Below are 16,437 nucleotides of genomic sequence, written 5' to 3' on the forward strand. Positions count from 1 at the left end.
GAGAGGGGGGGGAAGAAAGTGAGAGAGTGACTAGGATAGATAGATGTAGATAGAGACAGGGTAGAGTAGAAAGAGAGAGAGAAGTTAAGAAAGTGAAAATGAGAGAGAGAAATCGAAAGAAAGTAATTGACAGAGAGAGAGAGAGAGAGGAAAGATAAAGAGAGAAATGTGAAAACAGAGAGTCGTCGATAGAAAGAGAAAGCAAAGAGAAACAATGAGACAAAAAAAAGAGACTGTGGTGCTAGTATTCAAAGTCTCTCTCTCTGGGTCCATCCAACAATAAAGTCAGTCTGAGGATATATATTTTAACCTGTCTATATTTACAGGTGTGTCGGTAAATATCGCGGCAGTAATGTTGAAAGCCGAGTCCTAGCAACACAGAGAGGGCAGTCCGATAAAGTGCCCGATATACGACCCTCACACATGGGCTGGAATGGTTAGTGAGTGGGTGGGTGGGTGGGTGGGTGGGTTGGTGGGTGGATGGCGAACATTGAAAGCAGTAGAGAGAGTTATTGTATTGTATTGATTGTTGAAGACACTGTATGTAGTACTTTACGTTAGGAACAACATTCGTAATTCGATGTCCATGTGTAGTAGGTCTATGTCCACATTCCCTAAGCCAAGGATCACATACTCCCAGTCAAGGATCACATACTACAAGTCAAGGATCACATACTCCAAGTCAAGGATCACATACTCCAAGTCAAGGATCACATACTCCAAGTCAAGGATCACATACTCCAAGTCAAGGGTCACATTACCTGATCACGAGGGCAGCGTTATACACTCTGGGCGGCGCCACACACTCCATCACCTCACACCTGGGGCCGGAGAACCCCTCGGGGCACCAACACCTGCCATCAGAGCGACATGCCCCTCCGTGTTGACAAGGCTGACCACAGAAGCCCTTGGGGAGACAAATAGCCTCTCCTCCCATCTCCTGAAGGGGCAGGACCCAGGAACCAGCCTCACATGTCACAATCGCCGAATTCGAACCGGAGGGGAAGACTCGACCAGGTTTACACTTTGCCAGAGCCTCCATGCCACTGGGGCTGTGAAGGTCATGCAATGGGTAAGACGTGAGTTACTGTATGAGTATATTTGTGTATTATTATTTATTGTGTATTTGTGTATTGGTTTGGTTAAGTGATGGGGACATTGGAATATGACTTCACTTAATTTAACCTAACCTATTCTAACCAATCATTATCTAACCCAACCTATCCTAACTCAATTAAACCGAACCCAATCTATAACGTAACCTCACCAAACCACAAAAATACACTCACTGGGCCACCACACTGCCATTGTTGACAACTGGTAGAGGATCACCGCACGGAACAGGAGACAAGGTGGTGTAGGTCTTCATCCTCATAGTGGCTGACCTAGAGGTACCGCCGGCAGTTGCTGTGCTTGAACCTTCTGTTGTTGTAAGTGAACCTTCTGCTGCTATCCTTGAGACTGCCATTGCTGTATTAAAACCTCCTGTTGTTGTACTCGAAACTTCCGTTGCTGTACTTGGACCTTCTGTTGCTGCAGTAGTCCCTTCTCTTAATATACCTGAAGCTCCCATTGCCGTAGAAGAAACTTCTGTTGTTGTACTAGAACCTCCTGTTACTATACTTGAAACTTCTGTTGCTGTACTAGAACCTCCTGTTACTGTTTTAGAACCTCCCGTTGCTGTAACAGTTTCAAGCTGCGTGGTTCTTTCTGTGGGACCTCCTGTGTGGGAGCCGCCATCATTCACTATAGAGCTTTCTGTGAACTGGGGACGTTCCGTTGGGGTAGAGTCCTCAGGCAAGATTTCCGCAAAGCCTCCCTTGAGTTGGGGACGTTCTGTTGATGTAGAGTCCCCAACAGACTTGGTGGTGAGATTACCTGTGAGTTGGGGACGTTCTGTTGATGTAGAGTCCCCAACAGACTTGGTGGTGAGATTTCCTGTGAGTTGAGGACGTTCTGTTGATGTAGAGTCCCCAACAGACTTGGTGGTGAGATTTCCTGTGAGTTGAGGACGTTCTGTTGATGTAGAGTCCCCAACAGACTTGGTGGTGAGATTTCCTGTGAGTTGGGGACGTTCTGTTGATGTAGAGTCCCCAACAGACTTGGTGGTGAGGGTATTGCCTGTCTGTGTGTTGAATAAAGTCACAGAAGAAGTTTGGTTTTCTGTGGGGTTTTCCGTTGCTGTTGGAAGAACTGTCTGCGAAATATCTACCACAGGAGGGCCCTCGATCGTTGTGGACAATTCCATCACCGGGAGAGGTGTTGTGATTGAAGGAGATTGGGTTTCTGTGGTCAACTCCATCACCGTAACAGGACTTGTCGTCAAAGGTCCCTCTTTTTCACACCTGTCGCCTATGAATCTTCCTGGGCACTTACAAATGTCAGGAGCGATGCAGTAGCCGCCATTGAGACATTTGTAAGGGCAGTAAGGCAAGCAGCCCCGACGCTCCGACAGAGGGAGGACCCATACTTTGTTCTCACATTCGAAACCAACCCTTTTCTGTCCTGACGGGAACCTGTAGCCAAGCAAACACCTGGCCGTCACACCTCTGAAAGGTAAATATACAGGTATGAGTACACATATGATCAAGTAAATGAGCACCTTTAACAGGTCTGAAACCTCAACAAGGAGAATCAATAAATCCTTGTGTACCTGTAAGTAATTAACAATATAATTATGTATCTTATTCTACCGATAAAGTGAATAGGTGCACAAGGACTTTCTGATCACACTGTGCTTATATCAAGACAGTAAAGTCATAACATATTAAACTCGACTCTCACCACTACACCCAAACTCTAACGGCACAGCAACGCAGCCAGTTCGGTTTTATCCAAGGTGCGTTTATCGATAGTCAAATCAGAGCACTACCACACACATTCTTCTTAAAACACAAAAACAAAAAACTCTTAGATATACCCTCATGCTCCCATGCTACAAATACTCTTGAGATTTTGTTTTTAAGATCAGAGATTCAAAAACTCTTCCTTCCCAACTAGCTCCACCGTGTACCGTCACCTGTTACTAAACAACTCTACTACTAACCTCGTACTTCTCTTTTCTTTTTTGTTTGACGAGGCCAAACTGGGTGCTGGACTCGGGCTGAGGCTGCGTGGGCCTCGTTGCGTTCGTCGTGTTGTTTGGGACTCAGCTATCACAAGCCTATAACAATCAGGTATGTTGTGTGAAGCCAAGGTAACTGTCTCTCTACCCCAGCTAATTATTGCCATCCACCTGTTGTCCTTCCATTAAACTCCTTTCACCCCTGTCGCTTGGTATGTATGTATGTACTGTATGTATGTATGTACTGTATGTATGTATGTACAGTATGTATGTATGTACTGTATGTATGTATGTACTGTATGTATGTATGTACAGTATGTATGTATGTATGTACTGTCACTTAAAAAATTGCCTTTTCAAATTTGTGTTGAGAAAATATGACACAGCGGACGAAGGATTTTGACAACCTACCGAGACAACAGGAGTCACAGTGTTCACTCTGAAATGCCATCGATCACCCCAAGTACAGATAGTTTTTTGAGCGTCTGTATGTACTTATTTTTTTATGTGTCAGTTCAAAGTTTTATCCTTAAATAAGAAACTAAATTATGATAAATATTTTAATCTCAACAAGAAAGGCAAAATATATTACACAAAAATATATAAACCAATAAATAATGATCACTTAATTACTAAAACAAATAATGTCAAAGATGATATTGGTTAATGGGTTAAGGTTAAGTTTGGTTAAGTTAAGTTAGGTTAAGGTTAGGTTAAGGTTAAGGTTAAGTTAGGTTAAGGTTAGGTTAGGTTAGGTTAAGGTTAGGTTAGGTTAAGGTTAGGTTAAGGTTAAGGTTAGGTTAAGGTTAAGGTTAAGGTTAAGTTAGGTTAAGGTTAGGTTAAGGTTAAGGTTAAGGTTAGGTTAAGGTTAAGTTAGGTTTAGGTTAAGTTAAGGTTAAGGTTAAGTTAGGTTAAGTTAGGTTAAGGTTAAGTTAGGTTAGCTTAAGGTTAAGGTTAGGTTAGGTTAGTAAGAAGAAGAACAACCTTACGTCAGCTCTACTATGCCGTTGGTAAGGGAGGGCCGGGTAGCGTTCTCACAGGGTTCCATGTCAGTAGATATACACTCCGCGTCCACCCCTGGCGGCACGTCCACGAACATCCACACGCCCACCACACACGTAAACTCTATGCTTTTGTCTATTGATGACCTGTAACCTGTAAGACAGCGGATGTACCCGAAGGTGGCGCTGTAGGAGGAAGAGATAATAGTGAGGGAGGGTGAGGGAGGGAAGGGAGAGGGAGAGTGAGGAGGGAGGGTGAGGGAGGGAGGGGAGGGAGGAGAGTGAGGGAGGGGAAATGAGGGGCAAGGTAAATAAATAAATAAATAAAGAGATGAATAGAGAGACGGAATGAAAGAGGATTAAGAGGAAGAGGAGGAGGCAGCACACAGCAATAGACACAGGCAGAATTCTTGGAGTAAAAATAAAGGGATAACTTTTGTAATATCAATACGAACACGGCGAGACTGTTGCAACTCTCCACCAACTTCTATGACCTCTTGCCTGCCTCTCACGTTACGGGAGGGGGGGAAGAGGGGGGGAATGGGAATGGAGCGAGGGATGAGATGGAAGGGAGGAGGTTGGTTGTGATGGTGGAAGGGAAGCTGAGATATGGAAGGGGAGGAGGAAGAAAATGAGAGAGAGAGAGAGAGAGAGAGAGAGAGAGAGAGAGAGAGAGAGAGAGAGAGAGAGAGAGAGAGAGATATAACAATAAACACAGGCCTTGACGGATATAGAAAACGAGAAGAGATGGTTGGAGGAGGAACACTTGTACCCTGACGACCTCTGACCTGACGACCTCTGACCCTGACGACCTCTGACCCTTACCGATAATGGAATTGTTGAGAGATTTGACCATTACAGGGAGAGATAAATAATTTGTTTGTTTTTAACTATTTCATGGTTAAGGAATTAGTTCTTGTGTTAACAACCTAACCTAATATAACCGAACTGACCTGACCTATCCAAACATAACCTAACCTAATATAAACGAACTTGACCTGACCTATCCAAACATAACCTAACCTAATATAAACGAATCCTGACCTGACCTATCCAAACATAACCTAACCTAATATAAACGAACTTGACCTGACCTATCCAAACATAACCTAACCTAATATAACCGAACTTGATCTGCCCATCCAAACATAACCTAACCTAATATAAACGAACTTGACCTGACCTATCCAAACCTAACCTAATATAACCGAACTTGACCTGACCTATCCAAACATAACCTAACCTAATATAACCGAACTTGACCTGACCCATGCAAACTTAAACTAACCTAACCTAACTTGACTTAACCTGACCTGACCTGACCTCATCAAAATTTACTTAACCAATGATATTAATGCCTTTTAAAACTGGGGCCTATTAGGACTGGGGCCCATTATGACTGGGGCCCATTATGACTGGGGCCCATTATGACTATTGACTGGGGCCCATTATGACTGGGGCCCATTATGGGGCCCATCCTATTAGGACTGGGGCCCATTATGACTGGGGCCCATTATGACTGGGGCCCATTATGACCACTGAGCTAAGACAAGGAGGACAGACAGACAGACAGACAGACAGACAGACAGACAGACAGACAGAAAGTAAACAAAAGAAGAAAAAATAGATATAAATTAAAAGAGAAACAGAATACAAACAGATAAAGAGAGAAAATAAAGACAAAACGAAAGAATGAAAGAGAGAGAAAAAAACAAGAAAGAGAGAAAACAAGAGAAAGTGGATTGAGTTAGAAAGTAAAACCCTCGGTAGAAAGAAAGTATTGACCATCAGAGTAACTTTCTTTTCGGGTGTTCAGACAGACGATACAACACCGTTTACAAAGGCGAACATCTAGTGAACTTTAGATTAGGTAAGGGAATGACATTGAAGAAGAAGAAGAAGGAGAAGAAGGAGGAGGAGGAAGGAGGAAGGAGGAGGGGGAAGAGGAGTAAGAGGAAGAGGAGTAAGAAAAGGAGTAAAAGGATAAGAAGGAGGAAGAGGAGTAAAAGGAGGAGAAGAGGAAGAAAGAGTACAAGAAGAAGAAAAAATTACTGTGTTTGGAGACGAGTACAGCCTCTCTCTCTCTCTCTCTCTCTCTCCATTATTACAAAAGAGAGAGACTTCATTTTAAACATACAGGCCACCACTAAATACTTAATTATTTACCTGTAAAGGGCCAATTTCGACCCATTAGTTCCACACCTGGATAGTAAAGAGCCTGTCCACCTGGCGGCTAATTGAGTTATTAATGAGTTTATATATTATTTCTAGCCTCTATTGATTCTTGACATTTTCGAGGGTTGCTACAGCTAATTATTATGCCACAGGTTAATTAATATACAGGTGAGTGCTGATATAAGTTGGTTTGTGGTAAATGATAATTTGTTGGATTAATTTGATGCCGGTGTTTGTGGACTATGAGGATACATACATACATACATACATACATACATACATACATACATACATACATACATACATACATACATACATACATACATACATACATACATACATACATACATACATACACAACATACACACACACAAGCACGCACACGCGCACACACACACACACACACACACACACACACACACACACACACACACACACACACACACACACACACACACACACACACACATATATATATACTATCCTCATTCTAGATAAGCAGCTTAAGTATTAAGCCTCCAAAAATATAAAAAAAACCTAAAAATACACCGAAGCAAACTTTATCAATTTCACATTCACGAACTAAGAGAAGAAGAAGAAGAAACGACATCAAGCAGTGTTATCTCTCTCTCTCTCTCTCTCTCTCTCTCGGTAACTTCCTGCACTGAACGACCTCCTCCTAGAGCGATTCACTGATCAGGGAGGCGACGGTGCAATATCGGAGGACAATACCGAGTAGGATGAATTATGCATACTTGACGTCGTGAGGGAGCCGAGAGAAGAAAACGAGTAAAAACACCTTTCTATAATCCTAGTCGCCGCCGTGTCAAAGATTGCTGTGTTTGGGGCCGCCTCCTGTTGATGCTGTTGCTGCCGCTGTTTCATCTTCTTCAATACAGATGCAAGGAGGCTAAGAATAGTCTTTTATCTCCGTGGTGCACTAGGATGGGCAGCTTTGGTTTATGGAGGTTGGTGAGAGGGAAGAGGGAGGAAGGGAGGTGGGAAGAAGGAAGGAAAGAGGGTGAGAAGGAGGAGGGGGGAGGAAGGAAAGAAGGTGGGAAGGAGGAGGGGGGGAGGAAGGAAAGAGGAGAAGGAGGAGGGGGGAGGAAGGAAAGAAGGTGGGAAGGAGGAGGGGGGGAGGAAGGAAAGAAGAAGGAGGGAGGGTAGAGGAAGGAAAGAAGGTGGGGAAAAGAGGAGGGGGGGAGGAAGGAAAGAAGGTGAGAATGGGGATTGGAAAGGAGGAGAGTGGGAAGATGGGAAAGAAAAAGGATACTTGTGTATTTCTCAGCCAGAGAGACTATTTCGAGGAGGTAGGAAGGGGATTGGATGAATTTAAGTGTCCTCTGTCTCTATCTCTCTATCTCTCTCTATCTCTCTCTCTCTTATTTATCTACACTATCTCTCTCTCTCTCACACACACAAACATCAATCCTACAACCATTCTCTCCCACACACCCCCCCACATCACCTTTACTCACCCCCCACGCCCTCCCCTCCCCCCTTGACCTACTTGATGGAATTGGTGACCCCGTGTGCGATTTCTGGAGGCGGGTCGGTACACAAAGGCGAATCGCTTGTCTCTGGATACCGAAGCTGTACCGGCTCTGTGAAAAGTATACAATAACGGGAGGTGGAAATATACTTTTAAAATTTTTATCTTCATTCAAAAAGTAATAATAGTTTTTTGATGAAGAAAATATTTAATGGAGTAAAATTATTTAATGTATTGATATAATCTGTCATAGTTATTTAATGACCTATAATTGTGGGTTTTGTTTTGGTGAATTATTATAATACTGAAAAGTTTATATATATACTTTGGAGTGTGGATTATATTTTGTCATTAGTAACCTTGGAGAAATATTAGTCTAAAAGTAATTATTGTAATATTAGGATTTTATTTGTTTTAATATTTAATTAATACTACAATCAATGTCATATTTCCTCTTATTATTATTATTATTAATGTTATTACAGTATAAGTGTACGTGTGAAGGATGTAGTGTAAGTGTGATGGTATAGTGTGAGGGTATAGTGTAAGTGTGAGAGACAGGTATGTAGTGTTAAGGGTGAATTAATGACTTAATAATAATAAAAAAAAACATACAGGTATAACTCACCTTCCTTAATTAAACACTGAGGGTCACCTGTAAACACCCAGCGTCCATCAACACACAAGACCTCAGGTGCACCGTGCATCAGCTTGTACTTCGGGAGACAGTTCAGTTTCCCTACCGTCCCACTAAACGAGGGTGAGATTAGCTTGATTAGTGATTAGAAAGAGGTGATTGGGTTGAAGTTGGGTTGTTATCGGTAGTTACATCATTATACTCGAGGGGTTAAATCATCATATTCAAGAATTTAAATCATCGTACTACAAGGGGTTAAATCATTATATTTAAGGGGTTAAATCATTATATTTAAGGGGTTAAATCATCGTACTCAAGGGGTTAAATCATCGTACTCCGGGGTGTTAAGTCATCATTATACTCGAGGGGTTAAATCATCATATTCAAGAATTTAAATCATCATACTACAAGGAGTTAAATCATTATACTTAAGGGGTTAAATCATTATACTTAAGGGGTTAAATCATCATACTCAAGGGTTAAATCATCGTACTCAAGGGTTAAATCATCGTACTCAAGGGGTGAAATCATCATACTCAAGGGGTTAAATCATCATACTCAAGGGGTTAAATCATCATATTCAAAGGGTAAAATCATCGAACTCAAGGGGTTAAATCATCATATTCACGGGGTTAAATCATCATATTCAAAGGGTAAAATCATCGAACTCAAGGGATTAAATTATACTCTCCAATCACACCAAAAAAATAAAATAAAAAAATAAAAAATAATTAACAAATCTAATTTACATACTGAAAAAAAAATTAATACCTGTAAGACCCAGAATACCTGTGTGTGTGTGGAGAGAAAGAGAGAGAGAGTGGATGACAATATTCTATCCCCACAACAATCGGTATTGAAATAGAAATTGTACAATGTTGTTTCTGAAGGTGACAATAAGAACGATGCTTTAAGACCCGCTTACACTAAATTGAGTTTTCACTACAATAACCTCAACAAATAATAATAATAGTAACAAATTCTCATGATGGTATTAAATTCTTTATATATATCTGTAGACTATATTGGATTATTAAATTCTACAGAAAAACATAAGAGCTTAATGCTAGTAGTGGTATTAAATTCTTTGTAGTTAGTCTTTTTCAAATTGTAACCTTGAGATTTAATGCTAGTAGTGGTATTAAATTCTTTGTAGTTTAGATTGTCCTTTTAAATTCTACTGATAACCTTGGAATTAAATGTTTGTTGTAGTAGAATTTGGGGCAATTTTTTCATACCTGTGTAACTAAGTATTTCATTTTTTTTTTTTTTATTCATTTTTCTCATTCATGGCAGAACAATTATACACAATATGTTCCTTGGTTAATACATGAAGAAAACACACACACACACACACACACACACACACACACACACACACACACACACACACATTTATAACACAATTTCACAAATAATAAAACAGCCATACATGAAATATACATCTTGTTTTATATATAACCAGTATATGATCTGATATATTCATACATATTCATACACATACATAACATATCCGAGCCATTGGCCATAACAGAGAAAATGTTTTAACGTGTGACTTAAATATTTCAGTGAATAGTTTTATGGAATGGTGTTTTACAGAGAGTGAATAAAATGTGTGTATTTTTAATAATTTTTTTTATTAATAATGAAATACCTTTGGCAAGTGTCAGTCTATGGTACAACCTTTATTTAACGAACTATATAGAGATGAAAGTTCGTTATGTCGAGGGTTTGTTAAATGTGAAACCTTCATTTAACGAACTATATAGAGATGAAAGTCCGTTATATCGAGGTGTGAGTGTATAAAATATTTAATATTGTATATGATTATTATTCAACTCCGTGACATTATGATTGATAAACCGACTACAATTAAAGATATGAATTTCACAACACCAGGAAATTGACAACAACAACAACAGCCAATAGCATCTACTTGCAACACAATGACAGCGGCACTTGCAACCTAACACTGACACTTGCAACCTAATTAATAACACTTGCAACAGAACGAATAACACTTGCAACATAAAACTGATACTTGCAACACAATGAGTGCCAATTGCAACATAATTAATGGCACTTGCAACAGAGGTCAAGCAACGAGAAAGAGAGAGAGAGAGAGACAGACTTACTTGAACAGTTTAATGACCCCGTGTTCCACTGTGGGCGGGTCAAGTTGACACTCCTTCACTGTTGAGGTCTCGACTGGGAAGAGGATTGGAAAGTAACTGATTGGAAAGTAACTGATTGGAATATAACCACCATATGAATAAGGGATTGGAAAAATAATTGGAAAGACCTCGAAAAAAAGAATAATCAAATACTGTACTTGTGAACACGATTAGGAAAAGTTGGATTAGTAAAGGGGATTAGAAATTAATTGTCATAATAAAAGAGGATTGGAAAAGAAGATCAAAAAGTATTTGTTTTAAAAGTATTTTGAAGTGAAGATTAGAAAGTATTGATCATAATGGATGATATAGAGAGAAAGGATTGGAAAACATCAGTGATAAAAGGAAAGATTAGAAACATAGATTAGAAGATCCATCATAAACCCAACGATTGGAAGAGACGATTAAAAGTATTTATCACACAAAGAAAAGTTTTAAAAATGATGATTAGAAAACACGTGATATATAGAGAAGAGGGATTGGAAAATTTTGTTACAATCACCTATTCATTTCTCTACGGATTGGGTGAAAGGTTTAGAAAAACAAACTTAAAAACAAAAAAAAACAAAAAAGATTATAACAAAAGGTATTATTATAATCATTAAGGACTGGACAGACAATAAAACGAAATTGGAAAAACAAGATTAACAAAATAATTGCAAAAAAAAAAAAATTGGACATGTAATAAAACAAAATTGAAACACAAGATTAAGAAATAATTACCAAAAAAAAAAATCCTAACCTGTTTTGATACGAAAGAACAAAGTCTCTTAAAAAATCAATCACAAATTACAAAAATATATCAATAAAAAAAAAAAACTCAAATATTATTAAAAAGGAAACATTCACTTAAACAAAATCTTGAATATACTTGTTATTCTATTTTAACATTCAATAATTAATCGGATTTCTTATATCTCTCTCTCACCACCACCACACCACCACCCACCTGCACTGACGGGTACACAGAAGGGGTCCAGCGTACGGTTCCCCACCACCGCCTTCCACACACCTACGAGGCACCGAACCAACACCTTCGGAGATCTCACTGCAGTCACGTAACCTGGAGCACACTGAAGCTCTCCTGCCCTGGGACTGGAGGAGTAATGGGGGAGTAATGGGTTAAATGGGGGATCTAATTCGAATAGGTTCTGGTAATAATGGGGTCTGGTGATAATGGGGTCTGGTGATAATGGGGTCTGGTGATAATGGGGCCTGGTGTTAATGGGGCCTGGTGATAATGGGGTCTGGTGATAATGGGGTCTGGTGATAATGGGGTCTGGTGATAATGGGGTCTGGTGATAATGGGGCCTGGTGATAATGGGGTCTGGTGATAATGGGGTCTGGTGATAATGGGGTCTGGTGTTAATGGGGTCTGGTACTGATGGGGTCTGATTTTAATGGGGTGTGGTACTAATAGACTCCATTACTAATAAGCTCCAATCCTAATAGACCCCAGTACTAATAGACCCCAGTCATTAAATTTAACCCAAGTACAAACAAATATAACTTATTATCAACACAAAAAACAACATCCCAGAGAAACAACAAAACAAACAACAAAAATAACAATAATCTAGGATGTTTCAAACGACTAAATTTATTATTCAGAAACATAAATGGCTTTGACATATCCCTCCCTAACATAGTGAAGCGGAAACTAACTTGTTTTTTTGGGGGGTTAGGTTAGGTTAGGTTAGGTTAGGTTAGGTTTAGGTTTAGGTTAGGTTAGGTTTGGTTAGGTTAGGTTAGGTTAGGTTAGGTTAGGTTAGGTTAGGTTTAGGTTAAGTTAGGTTAGGTTAGGTTAGGTTAGGTTAGGTTAGGTTTAGGTTAAGTTAGGTTAGGTTAGGTTAGGTTTAGGTTAAGTTAGGTTAGGTTAGGTTACATTTCCTCTAGTAATACAAAAGACACAGTATCCAACATAGTACAACACCGCTTCAATAATAAATAAAAAAATATATATACTTTTCTCTCGTCACTTATCTGTGTTCAAAGAGGCAGAAAAATATCCCGAAAAATAGAGCCTAAAGATGAAAGACTTACCGACCGATCCATCACCATTTTTTAGGAGAAAACAGCGGCCCCGACTCGTATTTTTCACCGCCTCAATAGTGTAATCAATCAGTGGATCAGGGTTGTCTCCTGTTGCTCTGTGGTACTGTGGGTCTGTGGTACTGTGGGTCTGTGGTACTGTGGGTCTGTGGGTCTGTGGGTCTGTGGGTCTGTGGTACTGTGGGTCTGTGTTCTGTGGCACTGTGGGTCTGTGGCACTGTGGGTCTGTGGCCATGTGGGACTGTGGGTCTGTGGCACTGTGGGTCTGTGGTACTGTGGGTCTGTGTTCTGTGGCACTGTGGGTCTGTGGCCATGTGGGACTGTGGGTCTGTGGCACTGTGGGTCTGTGGCCATGTGGGACTGTGGGTCTGTGGCACTGTGGGTCTGTGGCCATGTGAGACTGTGGGTCTGTGGCACTGTGGGTCTGTGGCCATGTGGGACTGTGGGTCTGTGGCACTGTGGGTCTGTGGGCCATGTGGGACTGTGGGTCTGTGGCACTGTGGGTCTGTGGCCATGTGGGACTGTGGGTCTGTGGCACTGTGGGTCTGTGGCCATGGGACTGGGTCTGTGGCCATGGGACTGTGGGTCTGTGGCACTGTGGGTCTGTGGCTATGTGGGACTGTGGGGTCTGTGGTACTGTGGGTCTGTGGCCATGGGGACTGTGGGTCTGTGGCACTGTGGGTCTGTGGCCATGTGGGACTGTGGGGTCTGTGGCACTGTGGGTCTGTACATGTGGGACTGTGGGTCTGTGGCACTGTGGGTCTGTGGCCATGTGGGACTGTGGGTCTGTGGCCATGTGGGACTGTGGGTCTGTGGGACTGTGGGTCTGTGGCCATGTGGGACTGTGGGTCTGTGGTACTGTGGGTCTGTGGCATTGTGGCTGTGATTTAGTGGCTCAGTGGCTCTTTATCTCTGTGGCATTGTGGTTCTGTGGCACAGAGGATCAGTTCTGACCTCGGTAGAGGAAAGGTCACGGTCGATTTTAGCTTCCGGGGATCAACAGTCAGAGAAATGGCTAGTGTTAGCTGTGTGCCCTTCTGGGGGACGAGGTAGTGAAGGTCAAGGACGAAAACTTGAAATTAAAGGAAGTGATTGTGAGGATGAAGGAGGAAGACACGAGACAAGGAGAGTCTGACGAAAACACAGGCCAATGGAAGGTTGTGAGGAGAGGAACGACCAAACTGGTGGTGAAGAAAGACACGGAAACGAATACAACTAAGTGTACTAACTTCTTTATCCCATTGGTAGACGAACTGGACGGTGACATAGTCAGGGACAAGGCTGATAAGGAAGGTACGAAAACCTTAATTGTTGGTGATTCCCAGGTACGGTACCTGGATAGAGTTCCTTGTGCCAAAAATAGAAAAAGAATAAGGGTGTGTTTGCCAGGAGCTGGGGTGGGGGACATAGTTGACAGGATGGCCAATATCTTGTCTGGTAGTGGGAACAAACCCATTATCTGCCTCAGTGCAGGAGGCAGTGATATTGGCACTTAAATACAAAACAACCCAACCCCAAAATGCCCTGATTCCCCTTAAAACCCTTTAAATTGAAAGAGTCAGAAACGCGCTTTGTGATTCTAAAACAGAAATAGATTCTCAGTATGGCAAAAATCACCCCCGTCAACACTGCAATTCAGGGCTCGTGGGTAACAAGAGAAGGTGTTGGAGCGCGTTGCCTACCAGCACAATGGGAGACGCACTGGAGGACGTGGTAGTAGTCGCAGTAGTAGTAAGCGCAGCAGTAGCAGAAGGAAGACCCTTGATTAGGAGGTAATCAGGTTAGAACGGCTGGATCACATCTCCCTGATTAGCTCACTCACCCGTTGTTCCACCGATATCTCTATTACATGACCCGGGATATCCAGAAGCCCCTAAAACTAATTCCGGGTTGTGAGAACAAGAAACTATAGTATATTTCGTGTTAAAACGCAAACAACTGTTACAACGCATAGCAAACGTATCAGAACACATAAAAACGTAGCAAAACGCATTAAATAGTACAAAAACGCAAAAAACGCATTAAATAGTACAAAAACGCAAGAAAGCGCAAGAAAAACGCATTAAATATAACAAAAACGCAAAAAAACGCAAGAAAACCGCAAGAAAAACGTTTTATTGGTGCAAAAACGCAAGAAAAACGTATTAAATAGTACAAAAACTCAAGAAAAACGCATTAAATATATAAAAACACAACAAAAATGCATTATATATCCTCAGAACGCATTATAAATATATTAAAACACAATAAACTGACTCATATTACAACGGCCTGGATACCTCGCCGAATTCAGTTCAGAGGAGGAGCTTATATTCAGAGTACTTTTTTAATCTACCGAATTATTCATGACACGTCGGGCAGAGTCGATGGGTCCATTTACCTAAGACGAGAAGGAGGGGGAGGAGGAGGAAAAGGAGGAGGAGGAGGAGGAGGAGGATGAAAAGGAGGAGGAACAGGAGGAAGAGGACGAGTAGAAAGAAAAGGAGGAGGAACAGGAGGAAGAGGACGAAAAGTAGGAAGAAACAAAATCAACAACAAACAAACATATTAACCCGAACTACACAATAAGGACACACATACACACAGCCCAAAACACACACACACACACACACACACAACGCGGTACAATAACCCACCAACTGATAATACTTCTGGTGCAAGAGTCCAGGGCCCTCATCCGGGTTCCATATGTAAATAACTCTCTCTCCGATAGCTTATCAGGCAGTAGGTTTGTTGTGTGAAGGGAGGGAGGGGTAATGGGAAGGGGGTGGAATTAGGGGAGGCAGAGAGAAAGGGGGGTGGGTTATGGAGGGAGGGAGGAATTGGATGAGTGAGGAAGAGGAATTAAGGGAGAGCAAAGGGGTAGAAATGGGGGAGGGGAAAGGGGTGAAATTGGGGGAAGGAAGGAAGGCAGGAAGAAAGGGTTGGGTGAGTGAGTAAGCGGCTTTTTGTATGGGTGGCTGGGTGACGAAGACAAATTCGGTCGAAAAGTACTAAAACAAACACACACACACACAATCGGTCATAAAAGTATCAAAACAAACGAACGCAAACATACATAATAAACATACCTTGCTAGGACTGGAAGCGGTAAGGTAAATTACAGGTCAATGTTAACAAGCGAATAATTACAGTAAATACAACATACCATCACTAACTAGAATGTAAATGTTTATCTATCTATCTATCTATCTATCTATCTATCTATCTATCTATCTGTCTGTCTGCCAATAATATAAACACAATCCAAACTTACTTGAAAGGTTCCAACGTAATCTTCCCATTCTTCACAACTGGCAGCCGACACGCTGTGGGAGAGGGACGAGGAGAGTTACCACGACACACTATATGGGAGTATGGGACACACACACACACACACTACTACTACTACTACTACTACTTTGCTCTCACTAGGAATCGAGCATGACGATCATCCAGTTATGATATGATATGAGTTATTAAAGATGTCACCTTCGTTGGTGAGCTCTGAGGTGACTAAGAGAGGCCGATACGGGACCGGCAGAATCGTTCACACATGTTGCACATGTGGAGGGCTACATCTAGTGCGGGAGGAGCGGCGGCTTGTCTGCCTCGGTTTATAGTCGGGCAAACTCGAAAGTTTTGACACGTTCTCGTGTGGTGCTCCTCCAAGCGTTACGGTGTGGAGTAATCGTCTCCCAGGTGAGGGGGTCGATTTGATACTTTTTCAAGTTTGTCCTTTTACCTTTTCAGTTGCCCGCCAGCGTTACACTTACTATTCATTAGGTGACTGTAAAGTAGCTGCTTTGGCAGTCTACTGTCGTCCATGTGCGTAACATCGCTAACCCAACTTAGATGTTCG

General features: G+C 41.6%; 1 protein-coding gene across 1 annotated transcript in view; it reads right to left on the reverse strand.

Moving 5' to 3' along the window:
- LOC121853227 overlaps positions 1 to 16,437 on the reverse strand; it is a 74,620-nt gene that overhangs the window by 42,550 nt on the left and 15,633 nt on the right. The window contains exons 3-11 of the mRNA XM_042347234.1: positions 15,853 to 15,904; positions 11,494 to 11,639; positions 10,506 to 10,578; positions 8,362 to 8,483; positions 7,752 to 7,845; positions 4,054 to 4,251; positions 3,047 to 3,163; positions 1,290 to 2,549; positions 762 to 1,052 (exon numbers count right to left, since the gene is read on the reverse strand). Coding sequence (XP_042203168.1) covers positions 762 to 1,052; positions 1,290 to 2,549; positions 3,047 to 3,163; positions 4,054 to 4,251; positions 7,752 to 7,845; positions 8,362 to 8,483; positions 10,506 to 10,578; positions 11,494 to 11,639; positions 15,853 to 15,904 — 2,353 coding nt within the window. The remainder of the gene's footprint in view (positions 1 to 761; positions 1,053 to 1,289; positions 2,550 to 3,046; positions 3,164 to 4,053; positions 4,252 to 7,751; positions 7,846 to 8,361; positions 8,484 to 10,505; positions 10,579 to 11,493; positions 11,640 to 15,852; positions 15,905 to 16,437) is intronic.

Source organism: Homarus americanus, unplaced genomic scaffold (assembly GCF_018991925.1).
Source record: "Homarus americanus isolate GMGI-L3 unplaced genomic scaffold, GMGI_Hamer_2.0 scaffold53139, whole genome shotgun sequence".
Classification (NCBI taxonomy): Eukaryota; Metazoa; Arthropoda; class Malacostraca; order Decapoda; family Nephropidae; genus Homarus; species Homarus americanus.